The following is a 22498-nucleotide window of genomic DNA, read 5'->3' on the forward strand; positions in this document are numbered from 1 at the left end:
TGGCATAGTAAACAATGAGAAACCCAGAAAAACCGGGAAACTAAATGAAAGAAAACAAAGGTAAAAATCTCGAATATTTATAGCAGGTATAGCTATATGAAGATTCACAATGCTAAACTTTGATTGGGCCAAAACTGACCAGTAGATAACGAATATGTATATTAGGTTTCTAACTCTGCTTTTCTAATTGGATAAAAAAAAAAACGGGGATTTCAACAGGTTGATTTACAACATTGTCACGTTACTATAAATTCATCCCCCCCCGCCCCCCCAAAGTTGGTAAAAAAATATATATATATATTTCTTTAAGTAAGTGGAAATTTTCGCGTTTGGATAGGAAAACCAAGGAACGAAATCCAGTTATCAACCAGAGTCCAGTCCTTAGAGTATTTCTGTCCGCTTTGTTCTGCTTTGTTTAAGACACCTTGGGTCTCGGCAAGATGGAGAGAGGTGCTGGCTTGCTTGTAAACACTCCCGATCGCCGCCATCTTTTTCAGGGTTCCTCATTTCAAAGCTTTCGATTATGGCTCTTGCCAGGCTGTAATTTTAAATGCATCAAAACCAAACAACAACCAAATTACCAGTTTGAGTCAAACCTGACATTAAAGAGCCAGGGATACCAGGATATTGGAATCTTGTTGCATGTATTCTGAATGAAATGCACAATTTTTTACATTTTAACAGTATATGCTAAAAGACACAGTGAACTGGATATTTAATGTAGTGAAATAGGATTCATGAGATGCTTAGACGATGGATTTTTAAATAGGGGATGAGCACAAAGACTAAAATCCGGATGAAAACGCGTTAACTAAGCAGAAAATAGCGAATGTTTAAAGTGTAAAGAGATTTCTCTGACAAACAATACTTTGTATATCCAAACAGGGGAAGTTCAAGGATGTTAAATGATTAATGTGTTTGTGGGCTATACTTGCGTGAACCATTATCAGTAAAACAACTCGAAAAATTTTTTTTTTTTTTTTTTTTTTTAAGGGGCTGGGATGCTACTTGGAAGTAACCAATCCCAACCCTGTGCCGAAGGGTTAAACCAATCCTAAATCTCTCGGAAGACTTCCGGAATTTCGCAGCCCATGACTAACAGAAATTGCCCACAATCCAATCAGAGTGAATCTGTTCTTGTATAAATACAGGAGCAAGGTTTTTGGTGTAGTTCACTTATTTTGCAGAGAAGGTATGGCTCGCACCAAGCAAACAGCCCGCAAGTCCACCGGCGGCAAGGCGCCGCGCAAGCAGCTGGCCACCAAGGCGGCCCGCAAGAGCGCGCCGGCCACGGGCGGCGTGAAGAAGCCGCACCGCTACCGGCCCGGCACGGTGGCCCTGCGCGAGATCCGCCGCTACCAGAAGTCCACGGAGCTGCTGATCCGCAAGCTGCCGTTCCAGCGGCTGGTGCGCGAGATCGCGCAGGACTTCAAGACCGACCTGCGCTTCCAGAGCTCGGCCGTGATGGCGCTGCAGGAGGCGTGCGAGGCCTACCTGGTGGGGCTCTTCGAGGACACCAACCTGTGCGCCATCCACGCCAAGCGTGTCACCATCATGCCCAAGGACATCCAGCTTGCCCGCCGCATCCGCGGGGAGAGGGCATAAATTGTTACCGAGTGTCAGCGTTCTATCCAAAGGCTCTTTTCAGAGCCACCTATAGTTTCATCTTGAGGAGCTGTACTGCAAGGAAATTGAATTCCCTCAAGACAGTGGTGGAGCAGGGCAGGACTCCCTCTTTTCCAAAGAATCCATGTACCAACAGCAGGTAAGAATGATCATCCTTCCACCCTCAGTCCTCCATTTAAGAGCCCCTGACAAAAAATAAATAAATAAATAAATAAATAAATACACACACACATACATACACATATTAGATAATACATGTTTGGTCTAAGAATGATCATAAAAAAGCCTGCTTTGGTTACTTTTGGGGTCTCATTTCTGAGACTTCCGTGCATACAAATAAAATTGGCTTTTTTCCCTGTTAGTCTTGTGTCAATTGAATTAGACTAGGCAAAATCAAATCCTACATCCCCACCCCCAACACAGGAGTTCCAGAAATGACAATGAGAATAAGGATGGATCCTGGACTAACCCGGAAAGCATCCTAGTGGTATACAATGCTTTATGGGGCATGCACACAACGCTGATGTTCAAGGAGCCATGCTGAGCACTACGTGGGAGCAGGTTGGTGGTAATCCGTTTTTTGTTGTATTGTTTTTACTGAACAGTACATCCTCTGGTAAAGGTAGTCAACCTTCCTATTCTGAAAATAGAGATCTGGTACCCAAAACATGGGCTCCACGGGATTTCCAGAATTAAACTTCTAGCAGCACCACCAGCAGAGTGGGCCGCAGTGCCCACAATCCTACAGTGATGCCAGTGCACCAAATGGGGGCCTGGAGTAGTAAGTATGTTCAGGAATTTAGAGCTTGTTGCAGCAAATAACAAAACTGCAGAATGTGTCTGCACTCTGCATGAGAAACGAAGTCACTAGGCAAAACTCAAACTTTGCAATAATCTATTATTAATCCCGAAAGAACCAATGAGATATAACAGCTCCCAACTTTCCTCCCATAAATGCAGAATCTTAAAACAAACCTTAGAGCAGAGCAGGATTTGTGGATTCAGTCATGTTTTACAGAGATTAGCAATGGGAACTCCCAGCATTAGCCTAGGGTTTTCTCATAGCTTTGGAGGAACTAAGTGGATGCCCTGTATAAAAGTAAAAACCCAATTCCCATGGCAGGAACTGTAGAACTTAGACGTGGACAGTTTATTCAACAAATATTTCAGACTCTTACTGGAGCAAATCCTCAGCTACAGGAACCGGAAGTCAGATTTTGCAAACAATTCAAATAGCTCAGTGCAATGTTTTTGAAACTTGAAGCCAACTTGCAAGTGATAATAGGAATGCAATATGATCCATGTGACTCCTGAAAGGGTTATTAGATGCCCCATCCATATCAGCACTCCTGCCATCTCAAAAAATGTAATTTTCAGGTGGAATGCAGGAAATACAAAAAGCAATACAATAGTGGGTGTGGAGGGTTGGGGAGAAACAAAACGAAAACCTTGTACATGAAAAGTCATAACAGTTTTACTTATAAATTAGATATTACTTAATATCTTTCAACTGTTGGATAGTTAAATATAGTCTCCTACATCCATACAATGGAATCCTACTCAGCAATCACAAGGGGAATTATTGATACATGTAACAACCTAGATGGATCTCAAGGGCATAATGCTTAGTGAAAAAAGCCAACCTCAAAAGGTCATGTACTGTATTATTCCGTGTATGTAACATTCTCAACAGGATAAAACTGGGGCAGGATAACAGATTAGTCATTGTCCTAGGACAAGTAATAGGTGGGTGAATGTGACTATAAAGGGATAACACAAGGTGTTCCTTGGTGATGATGGAATAGTTTTGTGTCACATTTGAGGTGGTAGTTACATCCATCTGTATACATGGGATGAAACTGCATAGGGCTATACACACACCCACACACACACACACACACACACACACAAACGAGTGCATGTAAAAACTGACGAGAGCTAAACAAAGCCTATAGGCTAGTTAACAATATTTTGCCAATGTCAGTTACTTGACTTTGCTATTATAATACAGTTATATAGGATGTCATGATTAGGGGAAACTGGATACAAGGGACTCTAGGTACTACTGTGACAACTTCTTGTGAGTAATTATTTTACCTTGTTATTTACAAGGTAAAAAAGGTGTGACAATTCTTCAGCGGTTGCTTCTGTGTATTGCATGGGATTTCATGGCTTGTTTAACAAATGTTTTTAAATTTTTTGGTTTGTTTTGTTTTTGCATAAAGTTTGTTTTTTCTTTCTTCTGACTAGTCTAGTGGTGACATGGCCATTGAGCTGAGGTTTGTTTCATTTATGTTGGTGCATGATTTTTTAGATGTTGCTGCCACCAACACAAAAGTAAACTGAGTTTTGAAATTTGATATTCATAATCTCAAATCTTCTGGTGGGGTACTTGGCTGAACTAATCTATGCTTTTTAGGACAGTGTGCTTGGTATATCATTAAGTGAAAAAACATCATGTCTTATTTTGAACATTCTATTTAAGGACATAATTTATATCTTAATGTTCCCATGAAACTAGCTCAGCAGACATTTTTTATAATATAAAAATTCAGGAATGATAACATTTTTATTTCTGGCTCTTACATAAAATCCTTTTGCCTGTCATTAGAGTATATGGCAGTTTTGCTTGAATTTTATGCATCAACCCCAGGAAAAGACAGTCATCCCCACCACTGCTGTCCTCAATATAAGAACAGAGTATTAGCCTCTGACAATTCACATTGTTTTCCACTCCAATTCTTCATTGTTTAAATTGTGTACATGAAAGCACATTGTACATACTAGTGTTATATTAGAAATGTTTTGAAGTCCTTCCACATTCTTTAGTTAGTCCTGTCTGTATTATAAATATTTTGTTTTTAAGGGGTCCAGGGCAATAGTTTATTGCTCACGAACAAGATGCCAGTCATTTTGTTTATAACTCAGTTATTAATAATGTTTATCCTACTTTACGAAAAAGGCCACTGAGACTCAAATAGATGAGTAAGCATGCCCAATAACAGTTTGAGAGCAGCTGCTCATAGATTCCAAATCCAAAGCCTGGTGTGGTTTCTTGTCAATCAATGTATTGATATATTTCTGTTTCACAAGCAATTACTTTAATTCGGGGATTTGGAATCTATTAGCATAAGGCTAATTCCCAGTGTCTCAATTTACAGACGAGGGGCCATCCTCACTCAGGCACCTGTTGGCCCTGACCCTTCACATCTCCTTTCCAGTCTCCATGGCACTTAACTACTCCCTGTCTCTTGTATCTTCACACTGGTGTCCCTCCTACCCTGTGCCAACATGGCCCGAAGTGCCCCCTTACAAGTCCTTCTTCCCTGGCCAACTTCTGATCAAGTCAGTGCAAAGGGAGAAATACACATGCTTATGACAAATGTCATGGAGCTGAGTGTCATGCTGCTCCCATCCGCTCTCTGCAGGCACAGACCTTTAAATTCTTGTTCAGACGACCTTTCTCAATGACACAAACGAGTTTCCAACACATTTTGTCCCCTAATTTCCCCCTATTTATTATAAAAAAATTCAAAGGAACAAAAGATTAGTTGGTCAATCATTCTAATAACCACTACCTAGATTGAATAACCGACCCTAACATTTCTATGTCTATATGTATATATAGCTAAACTATTTGAGAATTACAGACATTACGAGAATTAACCTCTATTTATTAGAATCTAATCCCTAAGAGTAAGAGTATCAACATCAAATCTTACAAAAATGTCATAAAATGATCTGCTACCCAGTCCACACTCAGGTTTCCTCATCTCCAAAATGCCCTTTATAGCTTCACTTTTGGAACCAAGAAGGACATGTTGGTTCTTAAAGTGTCAAATGTCACATCAGCAACAATTAGTATCACTTACAGCATTGTAAACATTAGGGATTTAAGATCCAATATCTCAGCAACATTTGTGCTCCTCAGTTTCACGAGTGTACCACCAAAACCCAGAGGACTCAATGAAAAGTGTGAGCTCTTTCATAGAAAAAGTAGATGGCCCTGAAAAGGGCCTTAACTTTATTACAAGGAAAAAAGGGGAAAAAAAAAAAAAAAAAAAAAAACTTGCAAGGTCAAGCTTAGCCACCGAAGCCGTAGAGGGTGCGGCCCTGGCGTTTGAGAGCATAGACTACGTCCATGGCCGTGACCGTCTTGCGCTTGGCGTGCTCGGTGTAGGTGACGGCGTCGCGGATCACGTTCTCCAGGAACACCTTCAGCACCCCGCGGGTCTCCTCGTAGATGAGACCAGAGATACGCTTGACACCACCACGACGAGCAAGACGCCGGATCGCGGGCTTAGTGATGCCCTGGATGTTGTCACGCAGAACTTTGCGGTGGCGCTTGGCACCTCCTTTTCCCAGGCCCTTTCCACCCTTACCTCTGCCAGACATGGTTGAAACAAAGTAGCTCTGACGCCTCTAAGTGCCGGCTACAGCCCCTTATATATCAATTTTGCGGACCTTTTAGGAAACTGAAACGACAGGGGCGGGAACAAGACCTCTGCCCCGCCTCTTCCCTACCTTCCTGGGCGTCTACTATTTACTAGCGAGGGAAGGGGGCAGGGAAATGAAATCAATTCAGTATCTGGCTCTTTCCCGTTTCCTGGTTGGGGTCCAGAGTTGCTGGTTTTGTGATCTGTCGTCCTGCGTCTGTGGGTTTTCTAAAACAATTAATATTGCACAAGTCTCCTAACCACTTTTATCGTTTATAAAAAGAAGCAGTAACGCCACACTTGTCTACAAAAGGTAGAGAAAGTAGAATAGAATTAATTTTAAATATGAAGATACTTTTTAAAATGTGAGTATTAATTCTTAAAACTAGCGATATTTATCGTCAAATTTGGCTGATCATGAACATTTCTATTTGTACAGCATATACATATACGTCGTTATCAGCATTCCTGATACAGAGGAGGCTCTAGGAAGGGGAGCCAACATTAATTGAACTTATATTCTTTCTTCCAAATTTATAAAGCAGCATTTGTGTGGTGAAGATGAAGAATCCCAGGCTTGAAGACCTAATCCTGTTCCAATAAGCAGTATTGTTGGGGATCGAACTGAGACCTTCTGATTCTGGGGTCTTGTGTTCTTGCCACCTACCCCTGAGCTATGTCAGTAAAGCACTGAAGATACACCATGATGAATAAGAATTTGCAAATTAACAGAATTAACAAAAATAACACCAATAGACTGCAATGGTGTCCAAGTAAGAAGGGTGCCTGAAGTGAAGTTCAACACACAGACGATAGGTTGATATGTTTAACAGATAAACACCAACATTTACTCACCTTGCACAAATTCACATTGAGTGCCTTCTATGTATTACAGAGGTGATTAAAAAAAAAAATCCTTTCTCTGCTTAGGCAGTCAGAAGATTATTAATTTCCCTGAGTCATAGACTATTTGAGATTTAGTTCAGGTGTAGTTACCTGTGGACCAAAACAGTAATCTCCCCTGCTCTCCTTTCTGAGAAGGGCAGCAAACAAGAATCATTGATTGACTCATTCATTCAAAAATTTAGGATCTACTACAGGCCAAAACTTGTGTACAAACACCAGGTTTACAAAGATAATCATACATGTTCTTTTAAAGAATTCAAAGTCTAGCAGAAGGAAAAGTAAACTCAGAGTGAGGGGTCATGTGTCAGCCCAGCATCCTAATTTCAGCCTAGTAGTGATGGATGGAGCAGCCATATCTCAGTAACATTAGCATTACCTGGGAGTGTGATAAACATACAGAATTTTAGGCTCAACTCCAAGTCAACTGATCTCATAGTGCATTTTTAACAAGATCTCCAATTGGGTGGTATGCTCATTCAAGTCTGAGAAGAGTTGTTTTAGAGCTGCATTTTCCTACAGTAGCCATTAGCTATATGTGCTAATTAACATTAAAATTAATTAGAATTAAATAAAATTAAAAATCAATTTCTTCAGTCACTTTAACTACCTTTAAGTAAATGCTCAACAACCACAGTCAAGGATAGTGGTTGTCTATTTGACAGTACAAATAAATACAGAACATTTCCATCATTGTAATAGGTTATATTGGGCTGTACTATGATAAAGAATTTCTTCTGAAGAACTACGCAGACCAGGAAAAGGAGTGTGAGAGATATCTGAGAATAAACTTGCTGCAGGAAATAAGGATTGGAGTATTTTTGAAGTTTAATAGAAATTAGCCAACTTCTGGGTGAACCAGATATTACTAATACATAGAGGGATATGTAAAAAGGAAATTGGAAGTTTGAGAATAGTAGTATCCTTTTTATGAAATAAAATTAATAGGATATAGTTGTGCTTAGAGGGGAGTTTCAAGTGGGAGAAGGTCCTCAGGGGAGACCATCTGACAGGAAATTAAAATAAATGTGATTTCTCATTACCCTTCTGAACACACTAGATTCTAACACAATGCTCTATTTGCAATATAGTCCTTATTTTTAATTTGGCCTTTTTAGCATTTCTTCAACATAGTCACTTTCCCCTTTAGACCTTTGACATTTACTAAATTTTGGAGTGGATTGACTCGGTGAGCACTACTTATATTTTTAACAGACATTTACTATACTATGGTGAGTGAAGAGTTAATACCAAAATTGAAAGTACATGAAGTCATGAGACATACATCACTTATCTAACTTTAGTTTTACTTAGTTATTTTTTACATCTATAAAATAAAAATGTTCAAGTCTTAGTCTAGCAGAAAACCCACTGTTTTAGGATATATACAGAGTAAGGACTCAAAAGTAATAAAAACAACTTTTTTGGTGGGCTACGGAATAATAGGTGAAACTTTTCCAGATTGCCGTCCAATGGGGGTGATTCAGGCATCAAGAACCTTGTCCATGTGACAGAGCATATACCTTGGTCTCAAGCAATAAGAATTCCTAAATGTAGCACAGCTCCATCATTCTATAAACATGTGGGGAAGTCAAGTCTCAACTAGTGCCCTCCAGAAAGGGCAGAGATTATCTATAAACAATTAAGGAAATGTCTAATTACCTATAAACAATTAAGGAAATGTCCTAAAGTCCCAGTGTCTTCTCACTTATTTAGAACTTGAATAGCCATGGAAACCAGTAACAGTTGCATAAAGAAATGGGGACACCTGCTGTAGAAAGAACTCGTCACCCACCTTAAACTGAGTGTATGTAACTTAGGGGAAAAGTTCCAACAATTGTTCTACAGCTGATATTATAACTACAATGATGACCCAAATAGTAAACTTTTTAGAATCTGAATTTTAATTGTATCTTTAGGTCTAGATAGTATTAGGCTCTGGGCTGAAAAGGAAAGGGGCCTATATAATGTTTGTGACCAATTGCTATTGATAGCAATGCTATTGAGGATGACAAGTAGCCCATTTTTCTAGACACATAATATGCCTGCCGTGAGAGAATTGGAAAGCTCTAGATCCAACCCTTTAAGCTTACCTCTTTATATACAGTATTTGTATGAGGTAATTAACATGGTCTTAAGTCCCAGAGACTTGGTTTTCAGACAGTGGCAGCCAATAATGACTATTTAAAAACCAGCCTAGTGATTTTTATGGAATTAGTTAAGTGCGAAGAGATGACATCTTAATGTTGATTATTCTGTCTTGGAGTTATAGGACATTCTCAAATCACCGTTGAAGGCCAAAATACCTAGACTTCTGTAAGTAGGGGTATTTATCAGAAGAAATATAATACCAAAATATCTTTCTTGTTTATTTAATAAAAATAAGATTTAATTTCAGTACCTAAATTATTGGGTGGATAATATTAACTTTGTGCTTAATTATCCAATATTTGCTTAATTCCATTAGCTCTGTGTGTTGCAAACTAAAAGAGACAGAGTAGTAAATTCAGTCATGTTCCCTATGAAATGTCTGTTCAACTTCTTAAGTGGACGTGTTTAGCCAGTTAATTTCGGCTGTGACAGCCTAGCTCACGTTTTGTTAGTGAAAAACCCAATGAGAGTTATGAAGACTCAGAAAGTGATTTGAATGAGAATTTCTTCTTTCTAATTCTGCGTCCCTTTTTGCAATGTTGAAAAGTTCAATCAAATTTGGATTTTAAATATCACTTTGAAATACAGAAAGTATGTACACAATTCTATGCTAAATACTGAAGTAAAAGTCTTTTGGACAGGTGTCTGTTATTAAGTACTTTAAATTTTAAGGACATGGGATATGAACTTATGATCTTACAATGTTGAGCTCACAGCTGGTAAAATGAGGTAGAGCTGCCATTCTATTGCTTTATGACTCACTTTCCTTCTTTGTAGATGGAGTGATTTATCTCTGATGCCCATTCTACGTCTGAAAAATCTGCTATAACTGACTTCAAAAGAAAGTTGGTGACTCTGTTCGGAATTGTTTATCTAGAAAACAGAGCCACCGCACACGGCATCCTTCCTCAAACGTTTAAATCATTGAAACACTGGGATCAAACCTAGTTTACACACTGCTCACTTAAATCCTTAAAGAAAAAAAATCTATCTTTTCTAAAATAGTTATCCATCTTATATGTAGAAATTTCTCCCCCAGTGCCAATTCCCAGGGCTGAGTGCAAACAAGTTGCAGGAGAGCTGTGCTATTGCTCCCGCGAAAAACCCGGTTTTCCTTGCAAATTTGAGTAAAAATGAGTTTATTTATGTAAGTTTGCAAACAAAACAATGTACATAACAAGGCCCTGGAAGAATGATTTACAAAGGAAATAGAGAGAACTAGTAATTTTTAGGAAAATCTGAAAGTTGTCTCAATTTGACTGAAGTTTCAAAGACAGTTGGGGGAATCAGCAAAGTTTCAGGGGGCCAATTTTGAAAGTAGGTATAGCAAACTAGGCAGGAATGAAGCCTGAAGAGTCTCGGGTCAGTTTCCCCCAAATCTTTAATTATTTCGTGCCCAGACTTCTTATATTTTTCTTCTTTTTTAAGGGGCAAAAACACAGCCACTCGGCAGAGCCGAGGAGCCCTTCTTAGCAGCGCGGCTCAGGGAGCAGGCAACCAATCATCACTCAGCGACGCTCTATATAAACCCCCAGCCGGCGGCGCCCGGGACACACCGTTCTGACCGTATAAGCTTACTTTTTTTTGGCTGTTCTGACAAAACAGAAAAATGTCGGAGACTGCTCCAGTTGCTCCAGTCTCTCCTGCACCTGCAGAAAAAACACCTGTCAAGAAAAAGGCGAAAAAAGCGGGTGTAGCTGCTGGAAAGCGCAAAGCGTCCGGGCCTCCGGTGTCGGAGCTCATCACCAAGGCTGTCGCCGCTTCCAAGGAGCGCAATGGTGTGTCTTTGGCTGCGCTCAAGAAGGCGCTGGCGGCCGCCGGCTACGACGTGGAGAAGAACAACAGCCGCATCAAGTTGGGTCTTAAGAGCTTGGTAAGTAAGGGCACTCTGGTGCAGACCAAGGGCACCGGTGCCTCGGGCTCTTTTAAGCTTAACAAGAAGGCGGCCACTGGGGAAGCCAAGCCCAAGGCTAAGAAGGCGGGTGCGGCCAAGCCTAAGAAGGCTGCTGGGGCAGCTAAGAAACCCAAGAAGGCGATGGGCGCGGCCACCCCGAAAAAAAGCGCTAAGAAGACCCCCAAGAAAGTGAAGAAGCCAGTGGCGGCTGCTGGAGCCAAGAAAGTGGCCAAAAGCCCCAAAAAGGCAAAGACGGCCAAACCTAAGAAGGCGGCTAAGAGTCCTGCAAAGGCCAAAACCCCTAAGCCCAAGGTAGCCAAGGCTAAAGCTGCCAAACCCAAGGCTACAAAGACGAAGAAGGCGGTCTCCAAGAAGAAGTAAAGTTGGAGCGGCAATCCTTGCTTTGAAAATCTCAAAAGGCTCTTTTCAGAGCCACCCACTAATTCAGGTAAAAGAGCTTAACCAAGTATGTCTAGCCAAACAAACCACCATAAAACATAAAAATTTTGAAATTTGGCGCCATCGTGTGATTGGCCGGCTCAGATTTAGAGCGTCAGGATGCGCGCGCACTGTTGGGTATACAGAACAGCTCTGATGGTCACAGTCCCCTAGTGAGGTTAGTGGCTCTTAAAAGCCTTTAGCTTACATGGACAAGGGTGATTGATTGATTAAACCCTCCTTTGCCCTTGGCCTTGTGGGTCTCAGTCTTTCTGGGCAGGACGCCGCCCTGAGCAACGGTGACTGCCCAGCAGCTTGTTGAGCTCCTCATCATTACGAATGGCCAGCTGCAGGTGGCGCGGGATGACGCGGGTCTTGTTTTCGCAGACGGCATTGCCCGCCGGCTCCAGGATCTCGGCCGTCAGGTACTCCAGCACCGCCGCCAGGTATACCGTCGCGCCGGCCCCAACCGGCTCGGGAGAGCGAGTCTTGGCTTTCGTTCGCGCTTTGCACCCTGTTATCCACGTTCAGACATGTTTGGGGGGAAAAATGCAGTCTGAAAAAGGGATTATTACGGACTGGGGACTGTTTCTGAAGTTAACATTCTCATTGGTTTGTAGAGTCTATTGAGAGTTAGCCAATCAGAATGCACTCCTGGACTCATTTGCATGGACTCTAGAGAAAATACCGCACCGATTAGAGGTCGGGATATTAAAACTTGTATATACTATGAAGCAGTTGAAAAGCTTCAATTTTTCTGCTTGAGCAAATGCAGTTTTATTGTGGGGGAGTATTCATGCTATTGGTTATACTGCCTAAATCAGCTTAATTGTTGCTACCACCCTGACGCTAAGGGATAAGTAAAAAGTGTCACACCTGGCGGTTTATAATTTACCCCTTTCTTTTCCAGATTCTTTTCCCCCGTAGGTGTTGACAGGATCAGGGATCCGTGTTTGGCGGTGTACTATCTCTTGGGGAGTTGGGAGGTAGAAACAAAAGAAAAGAAACGAAAAAACACTTTGGGAAGGCAAGGAGATTGGTTAGAGTTCCTGAAGCTTGGGGTAACCAGGGCAAAATAAATAGGCTCTAGAAAGATGGGTTGACCTGAATTGAATGTTAATTACACAGTTTCCACTTCATCCCTGGGCCTGAAGGATTTTGTTGTTGTTGTTTTGTTTTCTCCTTTTTTTTTTTTTTTTTTTTTTGTACTTCAGGGGAGGCCACTGGATTTTACTGGCCAATCTTGACCAAAATCTGAGCTCTGCAGACCAGTAGGGGGGCTGTAAACGTGGATGGGGAAAGATTACACCTTTATTTTCGTAAACTCTAAATGCAGTTTAGCATTTCCTTCAAGTATGCCTGTAGGCAACTACAGGCATCACGATGGATTTTGCAGTATCCGTGACTTTTTCAATCACAGATGTTTTTCTATCACTTGCATTGATTTGCAGATATCTTGAAATAAAATTTACATTATTCTGCAGGTTTGAAACTGACATTTGTTATTCCTCGTGTTGTTCCTTGTTAATTGATGTTACTATTGAAACACATTATACATTTTTCAAAGAAATATATTTTGAGAACTGTATTTTAACATTACTAATTTTCTTCCCCTGTATGCTTGAAGTATTTGAAAACATTGTATTGAGAAGGTGTTTATGGATAATCTGGGGAAACCGATAGAGTCTACCATACAAAAAAAAGTCATGAACTCCTGAGCATATATCTCCAGTGCGCAAATACCTCATGGCTGAAAGACTTTATCTTTTCTGTATTTATAACATTAACCTTACCCTGCCCTTCCCCGACCCCTGCCCCAGCCACCTTATTGGCCTTATTGGTTAACAGTTTAAAGTTTCACTATTTAAACTTTCTTTAAAAAAAAAAAAAAAAGGAATGTAGACTGTGATCTTTCTAGCTCTTCTAGACAGGGGTTCATTTTCCCCCACCACAACTGTACCCCATAATTTCTTCTCTCTAGAAGGAGACCCAAATCTCCGCTCTTACTGAGTAATTTGGTTGAGAAGGATATCTGGATAAATGGGGAAATGTGAAAATGGTTACCCAAATGAACCTTTTTGAAAATCAGAAATTGCATCCAGTGGGAAAGACAAGTAGGAAGAGACCTGTGAGGACTTTAATACCCAAAGTGACAACAGCTTGGCTTTCATTGAAGAGTGATGAGGAATAAGAATTATGTGACATTTAGTGAGTGGTTAAACGGACCATATAGTATCTCTGCAGTCATTACATTTTACGAAGCAATTCTATGACTGCCTCACTATAAAGCATTTGTGGTTGGTATAGCTAAGTAACTTGTTTTAAAGTTAAGAAAATTGTGGCTTATAAAGATGAATTGGCCAGAATCACCTTGTCAGTAAACAGTGGACCTGGGACTCAAATATGTTTTTATTTGCAGTGTCCTTTTCTATGCACTTCTCCCCATCCATTATATCATCTGGAAAAGGAGTAACATTCTCTATTTCATTCATCCAGAAAGGAGTAGAATTCAGGTATTCCTCTTTTAGGCCCTTTATGAGCTATTCAATTAACAATCTGGAACGCATGAGAAGCAATTAAACACAATTCAATCAATGGTGTTCTAGTTTCACTCTGGTTTATGAAAATTAATATTCATATTCCTTTCCCTGGGACAAGCTCTGAGTTCCAAGGAAATTAGAACTAGATTAAATCTTCCATCTCCTCAAATTTTACTTGTAGTTAAATCATGTTAAAATAAACATCTTTGGATAGGTAAAGAAGACAAAGGAAGTACTTGGTAGACTGCAGCAGGAAGATGAGAGAAGCAGGAAGTTCATTCCTAGTACTTGTATTTCATCACTAAACCACATCCCTATGAGGGTCTCCTGAAACATTTATGCTTGGATTTCTGATGCTCTTTTGCTGGAGAAAGGTAGTCTGTCAATTATAGTGGGAAAACCGTAGGTTTAGAAAAGCTCAAGAGATAGACACAGATGGCAAATATCAGGCAGGAGCCTGTGTTTTCTGCAAGATATACAATCAAAGAAAGAAGAAAAAGACACCTTACCATGGCAGGCAAGAAGGGCATGTTCATATTTAACAGCAGAAGGGTACTTATGCATGTGGCATACGTCTGAGCCAAAAGTAAAATTTAGGAGCCAGCCTGAAGTCACTACTTTCTCCCTTCTATTTAATAATTGGCTGGCTCCTTTTAACTGGAGGAGCCAGATTGAATTCGTGTGTGGAGGCCTTGATTACTCCTGTCACTCGATCACTGAATCAGATAGATGTTTAAAGAAGTCTTGTAACTAACATGTTCTCGTTCTCACCTTCTCTCTTATCCTCTCATATCTGGGATGATTGCATTGTTTCCTAACCAGTATCCTAATTCTAGTTTCTCCAGCCTCTAATGGTCATTCTATGTCTTATGAAAGGATCACTGGTTCCCTATTACCTCAGGTTCAAGTGAGAAATTTATAGCCTTTTTTCATAATCATACTTTCTGTTCACACTGAATAGCATTAATAACTCAAATTTACCTTTTTATCTGGTTTTTGTTTTTGTTTTGGGGATAATTTTGTTCATCTCCAATTCCTTCTTTCTACCTGTGAGAATATCCCTATTTTCATCTCAAGTTGTATCACCGTGAATAAGTCCCCCTATTTAAAAAAAAAAAAAAATCTAATTTCTCTGATATTTGCTTTGATGACATTTAATAATTGGATACCATTATTAATGGAAAATTTATAATGTACCTATTTTCTTTCACTGAACTAAACCCTAGGGCATTAGTCTTCTTTGTTTCCCCACTACTCTGGGTGTGTTTTTAATTAACTGAACTTTTAAATCCTGTCAAGTGGATGGGATTATCCCCAGATAATAATCAGATTCAATGATTTCACTTTCTGTTATTCTGTGTAGAAATCCAAGGGTAATGAGTGCTTTGTCCCATCTATGACACTCCTCCCGATGGCTTGATTTAGGCACTAGCCCCCTTGTTTTCTGAAGTATGCCATTCAAGATGTTGGGTCTACTACAAAAACAAAACAAAACAAAAAATAACACCTTTGGAGTATAAAAGTCTTCAGATGTAAAATACCAATATTTACCTGTGTGCAGACAGGGTAGGTGGAATGTAGAGAAAGAATGAAGTGGAATTTCTGGATTATCTTGATTTTTAGCTATCATTTTCATAAAATGAAGCAACTGTTCATTTATAGATTATATACTTGTTTTTAAATTATGTGGACTTAAAGGCAAACAGGTAAGTCTGAAATGGATATACAAATTAATGTACCAAGAAGTACATATAAAATGTGACATGATTTAGATTTATGATCCCTCCCCAATAAAATAATAACTTATTAACTAACATCTACTGTTAAGTACTACTGTACTATTTTCAATGTATGCCTTTAAAATTAAAGTGTATATATATATATGTATATATATATAGGGTGTGTGTGTGTGTGTTAACCGTCAAGATCATTGAATGATGGGCAGAAAAGCTGAAAATTGTCCATGTTAATGTTACATTTTAATTGATGTGCACTGGTTACATTTCTGTGCAATTGGCTATAATTATAGGGCAGAATGCAATCATATATGACCTTGTAACATTATCAAAACTCATCCATTTCCTTTAACATATCTGAAAATATGAAGATAAACACATCAGTCTTCCTATGTCAGTTCTTCCAAGGAATAAAGCCTGAGGGGCCACTGCTGAGGATCATGCAGACGCTGTTTTATATAGTAATGCTTAATGGAAAAAGTGTTGGTTCTACCCCTTACTATCTGAAACTTTCTTACTGTTTCCTTATCTGTAAAGTACTAATAGTACTGATAGAATAATAATTATGTATAATAGATAATATTAGTACATAACTATTGAACTTACCTTATATTTTGGAGGCTTCATAGAGTAATGCATGGTTTCTGGCCCACTCAATAATGCACTAAATACATGTTGATTATTTCTACTTAATAAAACTACATACTATTAAAATTATGTGAACTCTATCAATCTTTAATTCTGAAATCAGGAATGCCCTAAATGGTAATTCCTTTTTGATAATTTTTTATTTGAAATTCCAATTTGACTAATTTCCCCAGGGTTTAATTTAGGCCAGGGACTGTTCTAGATGGATTTAATGATATGATAATATGTTTTCTGTGCCCTTTTGGTCCTCATATCTTGACGTTCAATATATGGTGAGACAGAAACAGACATTAAAAAACTTGCTGTGCTGGAATCTCAAAGTACAGGATATGGGAAAGCACGTTTTAGTATGGAATGACTTTATCTAACGTTACAAATATGTAAAACTCCATTATTGGAATTATAAATAACTATTTTTTCCATATTGACCCAGATGTGCCACTTTTCAGCACTCAAGTCTCAATGTCTGACAGATTTCCAAGAATAAAGATTTCTTCTATAAAACCTCCAGAAGCTCTTACAATGGCTAACTTGGCCTGTGTATCTATTTACAGCTTTGTTTCTGTTAAACTTATCAGACTATCCGCCTAGTGATTTTCAAGGGGAAACAACCCACTAAAAGAGATAAATTAATAGAAACCTCTCAGATTTGTTAAGCATAGCTCACCCATCTTGAAACTCAAATTTGCTGAAGTGTTTGAATAGACATAAAATCTTTCCAATCAGTATACAGTATCCAAATAGTAAGAACATTTCTACATTTCCAGATAACAGTATGTATTTTTTCAGAGCAAAATTCGTGATTTATTTTGCCTCCAGCTACCACTTTAGAAGTAGTGAGGAATTTATTTCTTCCACGGGAATGGAATATCTATTTAATACAGAATAGTGTAACACTGCTGTTTTGTATGGATGAGAAGAAAGCGAGGATAGACAATTTTCTGCAAGAGGGAACTCTCAAGCTTCCAATGGATTTTCATGTGTTACTGACAAATGTGAGGTACTTTCATGAGATTTCATTTGGATTAAGATAATTTAGGAAAACAGACTCATTTTAAGGGTGTCAGATTTAACGGCTCATTGATTCCTAGGTTCTTCATGCAGTTCATTCATATCCAGCTACTTTTGTTGGTTGTTTTGGCCCTTGTAGATCAGACTTTGGTAAAGACCGCCACCAATAAGAGGTGTCAAGACCAAGAGTCTCTCCTTTTGGTGCTCCATCCAGCTAATAACGTAAGCCTTGATCCGCTTTAAGGGTGGGGTAGTTATATCCTTGACCACTCTCAACAGGGTTCTGTTGGTTGCTGTCGAGTTGGGTCTCACAATTGTGAGCAAGGGCACCCTGGTGAAGACCAAGAGTTTAGCCAAAACTAAATGCCCTATATAATACAGGGCAAAATACAGTTGTCCAGGTAAAACACCGCGGGGACAGTTTTTATGTTTAAAGATTCAAAAGTACATAGGCTTTTTAGAGAGCTTAATTCTAGGACTCCCTCCATAAAGCTCTGAGGATTGCACTGCGTTCGTCTGCCGTTGACAATGTAAAGTATTATGGCATCTTTCACTAATTTAAGTTATTGGCTCTGAAAAGAGCCTTTAGGTTTAAGATTATCAATTGCTAAGAAAGACAATTTATGCCCTCTCCCCGCGGATGCGGCGGGCAAGCTGGATGTCCTTGGGCATGATGGTGACACGCTTGGCGTGGATGGCGCACAGGTTGGTGTCCTCGAAGAGCCCCACCAGATAAGCCTCGCACGCCTCCTGCATCGCCATCACGGCCGAGCTCTGGAAGCTCAGGTCGGTCTTGAAGTCCTGCGCGATCTCGCGCACCAGCCGCTGGAACGGCAGCTTGCGGATCAGCAGCTCCGTGGACTTCTGGTAGCGGCGGATCTCCCTCAGGGCCACCGTGCCGGGCCGGTAGCGGTGCGGCTTCTTCACGCCGCCCGTGGCCGGCGCGCTCTTGCGGGCCGCCTTGGTGGCCAGCTGCTTGCGCGGCGCCTTGCCGCCGGTGGACTTGCGGGCTGTTTGCTTGGTGCGAGCCATAATGGGATGGGAAACCCTGGTCACAACTCAGAGTGTTGCTGTTCTTGTTCGTATTTATAAAGGAGTTCTCCTAATTGGCCCGAACCTTCAAATTCCCCGCCGTTACTTAAGTAACAGGACAGGGCTTGTGATGGCTACCAAGTCTCACTTTAAAAACTCTCGACCTATTTAAATATCCTCTGTATTTTCTCACTTAAAGATCTCCATTGTTTATTTACCATGTATTACTGATATTTTATATGTGCCTTAATTGTTTTAGTAAAGAGTGCTACAGCTAAGTTTTACAGCAACCTGGATCTTGGCGGGAGACCAAGCTACTCTTGGAAGATTGCAGAACTCAGATTTACTACACCACAGTGCCCAAAGAAGTTAACACTCCAAGCTCTGGATCCCATCTGTAGGTTTACACAGGCTTTTTAGGCTACCAGTCAAGACTTTGCAACATTTTGCAACATCGTGCAACATCCTATGCAGAGTGGGTGTAACAAATGGACCAATCAGGAGTGAGCTTTGGGAACCAATAGATTCTTAAGGGTTAGTTTCGTTCTCCTAGAAGCAAGCCATTTTACAGAAGCACAGAAGCGAGATAATACAGCCCTGCCAGGGAACCAGATGGCGCCAGCGAGAAAGTAGTAGTCCTGCCTGTGGGTGCTGTTGGCTTTTCGTGGGACTTACCACCTCTTAATTAGTTGTTTGAATCCCCTTTTTCAGGATTAAGTTTGGGAAGAGACGAAAACGAAAGTTCCACAGCCCTGAGCCATTTGATCCAGTCTAGTTCCGTCCTTTATCATTTATAAACGATTCTGATTTTGAATAAACGCTTTATTTTAGCAATCTAAGCACCACATCACATAATTCACAATCTTTCAACAAACACCAGCACCACTTCCAGACCCTCTATTCCTTGGAAACATAAAAATAGTGCTGCTGTTGAAATGTGACGATCCTTACTTAATTCTTGAAAAACCATAAATATTTTCCACTCTGATCAAACCAGACTGGGAATGCCAATGGCATAATATTGAAAATATTTTAAAATTTAGCTAGTTTTTGATGTTTTTTTCCCTAGAATTACTAACCTGGATAACTGCATTTTCGCAGAAAACTAGTCATAAATTTACATAGGAGTTTTGTCTCTTCAGTTCCGGATCTAGGGAGAAACGAGTCCCCTAAATAGATCCTTATGAACAATATATTAATTTAATTTTTTGCACTATTTTGAAAACGAGAACATTTTTTTCTGACGGTGAAGAATCTACAGTTAGTTCTACTTAAACAGCCAATCAAAAAGTAGGCTTGAAATCACCCTATTTGCTTAAAAAGTTTCTACTGGCCTCTTTGACCCAATCAGAGATTGAGCTACATTAAGCACTTATTTGCATAAAAGTGTTACAAAAATAAGTCAGCACTGCAGTCACTACTCAGTAAGTTTGGTTTGTATGAGAACGTTACACCGTGACTCAACCGGCTAAATCAGCTTGTTCTCTGAAGAAGGGCTCTAGGAAGGCGGTGACCAAGGCTTAAGAGAAGGACAGCAAGAGCGCAAACGCAGCCGCAAGGAGAGCTATTCGGTGTACGTGTACAAAGTGCTGAAGAAGGTGCACCAGGACACCGGCATCTTGTCTAAGGTCATGGGCATCATGAACTGAACGACATCTTCGGGCGCATCATGGGCGAGGCAGTGCGCCTGCTGCTGCCGGGAAGCTGGCCAAGTACGCCGTTGTCCAAGTGCACCAAGGCTGTCACCAAGTACGCCAGCTCCAAGTAAATGTGTTTGTAGGCAGTCAAATCCAAAGCCTCTTTTCAGAGCCACTCACGCTTTCACATAGTGTCCTAATGCTAAATGCTGTAGTAACTTTTAAGGTAAAGTAATTCTGTGTTTAGAAATTCCCTATCCTATGCTTTTTTTTCCCATTGTAATTCCTTCAGAAGCTTATACTGCTTTACTGGAGTAGAAATAATTTTGGTAGGCACAGCGCAGGTAAGTGAGCTTGAATTAAAGAGTGACAAGTCAGGAGGGAAGGTATACCTCAGGCCTTGGGTTTAATCCCCAGTACCTCTGTTAAACACAAGTAACCCTAATTTACCCACTCCCTCCAGAAAAAAACGAGAAGTCAGTTTAGTGCCTGAACTCTGTTAATTTTAGTATTTTAGTAGGTGGATTGTGAAACAGTGTCTTGAATAATAAACCTTTATTTTGCAAGAAATTAAGGCATTTTAAACTAATTAGGAAAAGGGTTATGTACAATTTATACTAAAAGGGAAGGAAGAGGTGGCTTCAAACAGACTGGAAACAAAGCCTTGATTTTTAGGTAGTGTTCTTAGCTGACACCCAAGAAGCCCGTTTTGGACAGTCTTCTTTCCCTTGAAGAGGCTGATAAGAATCATCAACAAAATAGAATTTTCAGCTCTAGGCTTTCAAAATATCTTGAGATTAAGGATCACACGTGCAGGCTACCTGTAGTGTCGACAGGATCCTTTCAATTACTGTCCTCACTTTTGATGGACATTTCATCTGCTGGATCATGGAGTTGGGGGAAGTGGTGTGTGTTGCAAAGTATTCTAAGATCACAGATCTGAGTGTGCCTAACATTCTTCCCTAAATGAAGTGTGAGTGGAAGGACTAGGACTCTGAGTTCATTCATTCATTCAGTGAGAGCCTGTTATGTTTCAGAAAGTGACAGGTACTAGTGAAAGAGCAGTGCAGGATAGAAACAATCCTTTCTCCTCATAGGGCTCATAGTCTAAAATGAATATTTAGACAGTAATCAAACTAACAGATGGAGAAAGCATGGGTCTAAACTTTAGCATTGCCAAAAGCTGAATTGACTTACCTTAAAATTTTCAAGTTCTCTGGAAGGAAAGTGAAATAAAAGAGATGGCAAGGGAAGGGGAGACAGCAAGAGAGAGAAAGGAATCACAAAAATGTGCATAGTTTGAGTTTGTATTTATGGACTACAGTTAACAGGTGTTATATATTTACACTTTCATGTGACCCTGTTTTATCATTGGTTCACGAGGATTTTGAAGTCCTGCTGTGCTTAACTGAAATAAATGCAGGATCTTACTGAAACGTAAAAGGGAATACTGCAATAGCAAATCTTGTCCATTATTCCTTTTAAAGATTTTCTTTAATAAGTTTTTTTTAAAATATGCACCTGTGTAAGTTAGTATGAGATACCTCTACAAGTGACAGACAACCTAAGTTAATCACTTTAAGCAAAATAAAAGTCTGTTTCTCTCCATGCAACCTGGAATGGGAGCTCCACTCTCCTTAGGGAACTCATCTCTTCCTATGTATAATGTGTTTGCTCTATTATTTGAGAATATTCTCAAATATATTCTACTCTTGAATTCTACTATGAAAGATCAATCCAAGAACATGCATCATTGGATGCATGAAATTCATAAGTGTTAAGTAGGTAATTCATAGGTAGGAAACATATAAGAAATGTTAGGTAAGAAAGGAGTTTATGAGATATAGACAAAATTCAAAAGCTGTATTTACTATAAATTGTTTAGTATCATATGAGACATGTAAGACAGAGGTAGTAAGTAGAGCTTGTGTGTGCTACATGGAGGTAGGAAGAGATGAAAGAACCAAGAAGTGACAAATATTTGTAAGATATCAAATATTCATGTGGTACTCAATATTTATAAGATCTTGAATTCACTATGCATTGATGACTCCCATTTTGGCTACAATTGCCCTCTCCAGACAAAATGCACTTAAAAGACAACGTTGGTCTGGATGTCACTAGGGTCATATATTGAAGGCTGTATACTCTGCCCGGCATCTCTCCAGTGGGGTCCCTGATCTCTGTTTTCTAAAAGGAAGTTCAGTCACTTGTTTTAATTTGGGGGCGGGTGGGGTGGGGAATTAGGTTTATTTTTTTACTTCTATTTTTAATGGCAGTACTGGGGACTTCATGCATGGAAAGCATGCGCTCTACCACTGAGTTATAACCTTCCCTCTCCACTTGCTTGTTGATGAATCTGACAGCCTGTTGTGCCATTTTTCCCAGAGCACAGAGTGCCTCATTCCTGATCTCAACCCAGACTTCCTTTCAGGGTGTATTGAAG

General features: G+C 39.9%; 4 protein-coding genes and 1 pseudogene across 4 annotated transcripts; 3 read left to right on the forward strand and 2 right to left on the reverse strand.

The window, feature by feature from the left end:
- The first annotated feature begins 40 nt into the window (after positions 1–40).
- On the forward strand, positions 41–3018 carry LOC141574209 (histone H3.1). Its single transcript, XM_074348220.1, has one exon. It carries the CDS (start codon positions 1195–1197, stop codon positions 1603–1605), a length of 411 nt encoding a protein of 136 aa, XP_074204321.1. The 5' UTR covers positions 41–1194; the 3' UTR covers positions 1606–3018.
- A 2609-nt stretch (positions 3019–5627) lies between these two features.
- LOC141574134 (histone H4) lies at positions 5628–7427 on the reverse strand. The gene has a single exon (XM_074347921.1). It carries the CDS (start codon positions 6019–6021, stop codon positions 5710–5712), a length of 312 nt encoding a protein of 103 aa, XP_074204022.1. The 5' UTR covers positions 6022–7427; the 3' UTR covers positions 5628–5709.
- Positions 7428–10606: 3179 nt separating this feature from the next.
- Positions 10607–12944, forward strand: LOC105084149 (histone H1.3-like). Its single transcript, XM_074348224.1, has one exon. It carries the CDS (start codon positions 10726–10728, stop codon positions 11389–11391), a length of 666 nt encoding a protein of 221 aa, XP_074204325.1. The 5' UTR covers positions 10607–10725; the 3' UTR covers positions 11392–12944.
- A 3673-nt stretch (positions 12945–16617) lies between these two features.
- LOC141574212 (histone H3.1-like) lies at positions 16618–18508 on the reverse strand. The gene has a single exon (XM_074348226.1). The coding sequence runs from the start codon at positions 18413–18415 to the stop codon at positions 18005–18007; it is 411 nt and encodes a 136-aa protein (XP_074204327.1). The 5' UTR covers positions 18416–18508; the 3' UTR covers positions 16618–18004.
- LOC123614106 (histone H2B type 1-C/E/F/G/I-like) lies at positions 18417–22299 on the forward strand (annotated as a pseudogene).
- The last annotated feature ends 199 nt before the right edge of the window (positions 22300–22498 follow it).

Source organism: Camelus bactrianus, chromosome 20, assembly GCF_048773025.1.
Source record: "Camelus bactrianus isolate YW-2024 breed Bactrian camel chromosome 20, ASM4877302v1, whole genome shotgun sequence".
Taxonomy (NCBI): Eukaryota; Metazoa; Chordata; class Mammalia; order Artiodactyla; family Camelidae; genus Camelus; species Camelus bactrianus.

Coding starts and splice junctions, on each gene's coding strand:
- LOC141574209 (XM_074348220.1), top strand. CDS start 1,195: ATGGCTCGCACCAAGCAAACAGCCCGCAAGTCCACCGGCGGCAAGGCG.
- LOC141574134 (XM_074347921.1), bottom strand. CDS start 6,021: ATGTCTGGCAGAGGTAAGGGTGGAAAGGGCCTGGGAAAAGGAGGTGCC.
- LOC105084149 (XM_074348224.1), top strand. CDS start 10,726: ATGTCGGAGACTGCTCCAGTTGCTCCAGTCTCTCCTGCACCTGCAGAA.
- LOC141574212 (XM_074348226.1), bottom strand. CDS start 18,415: ATGGCTCGCACCAAGCAAACAGCCCGCAAGTCCACCGGCGGCAAGGCG.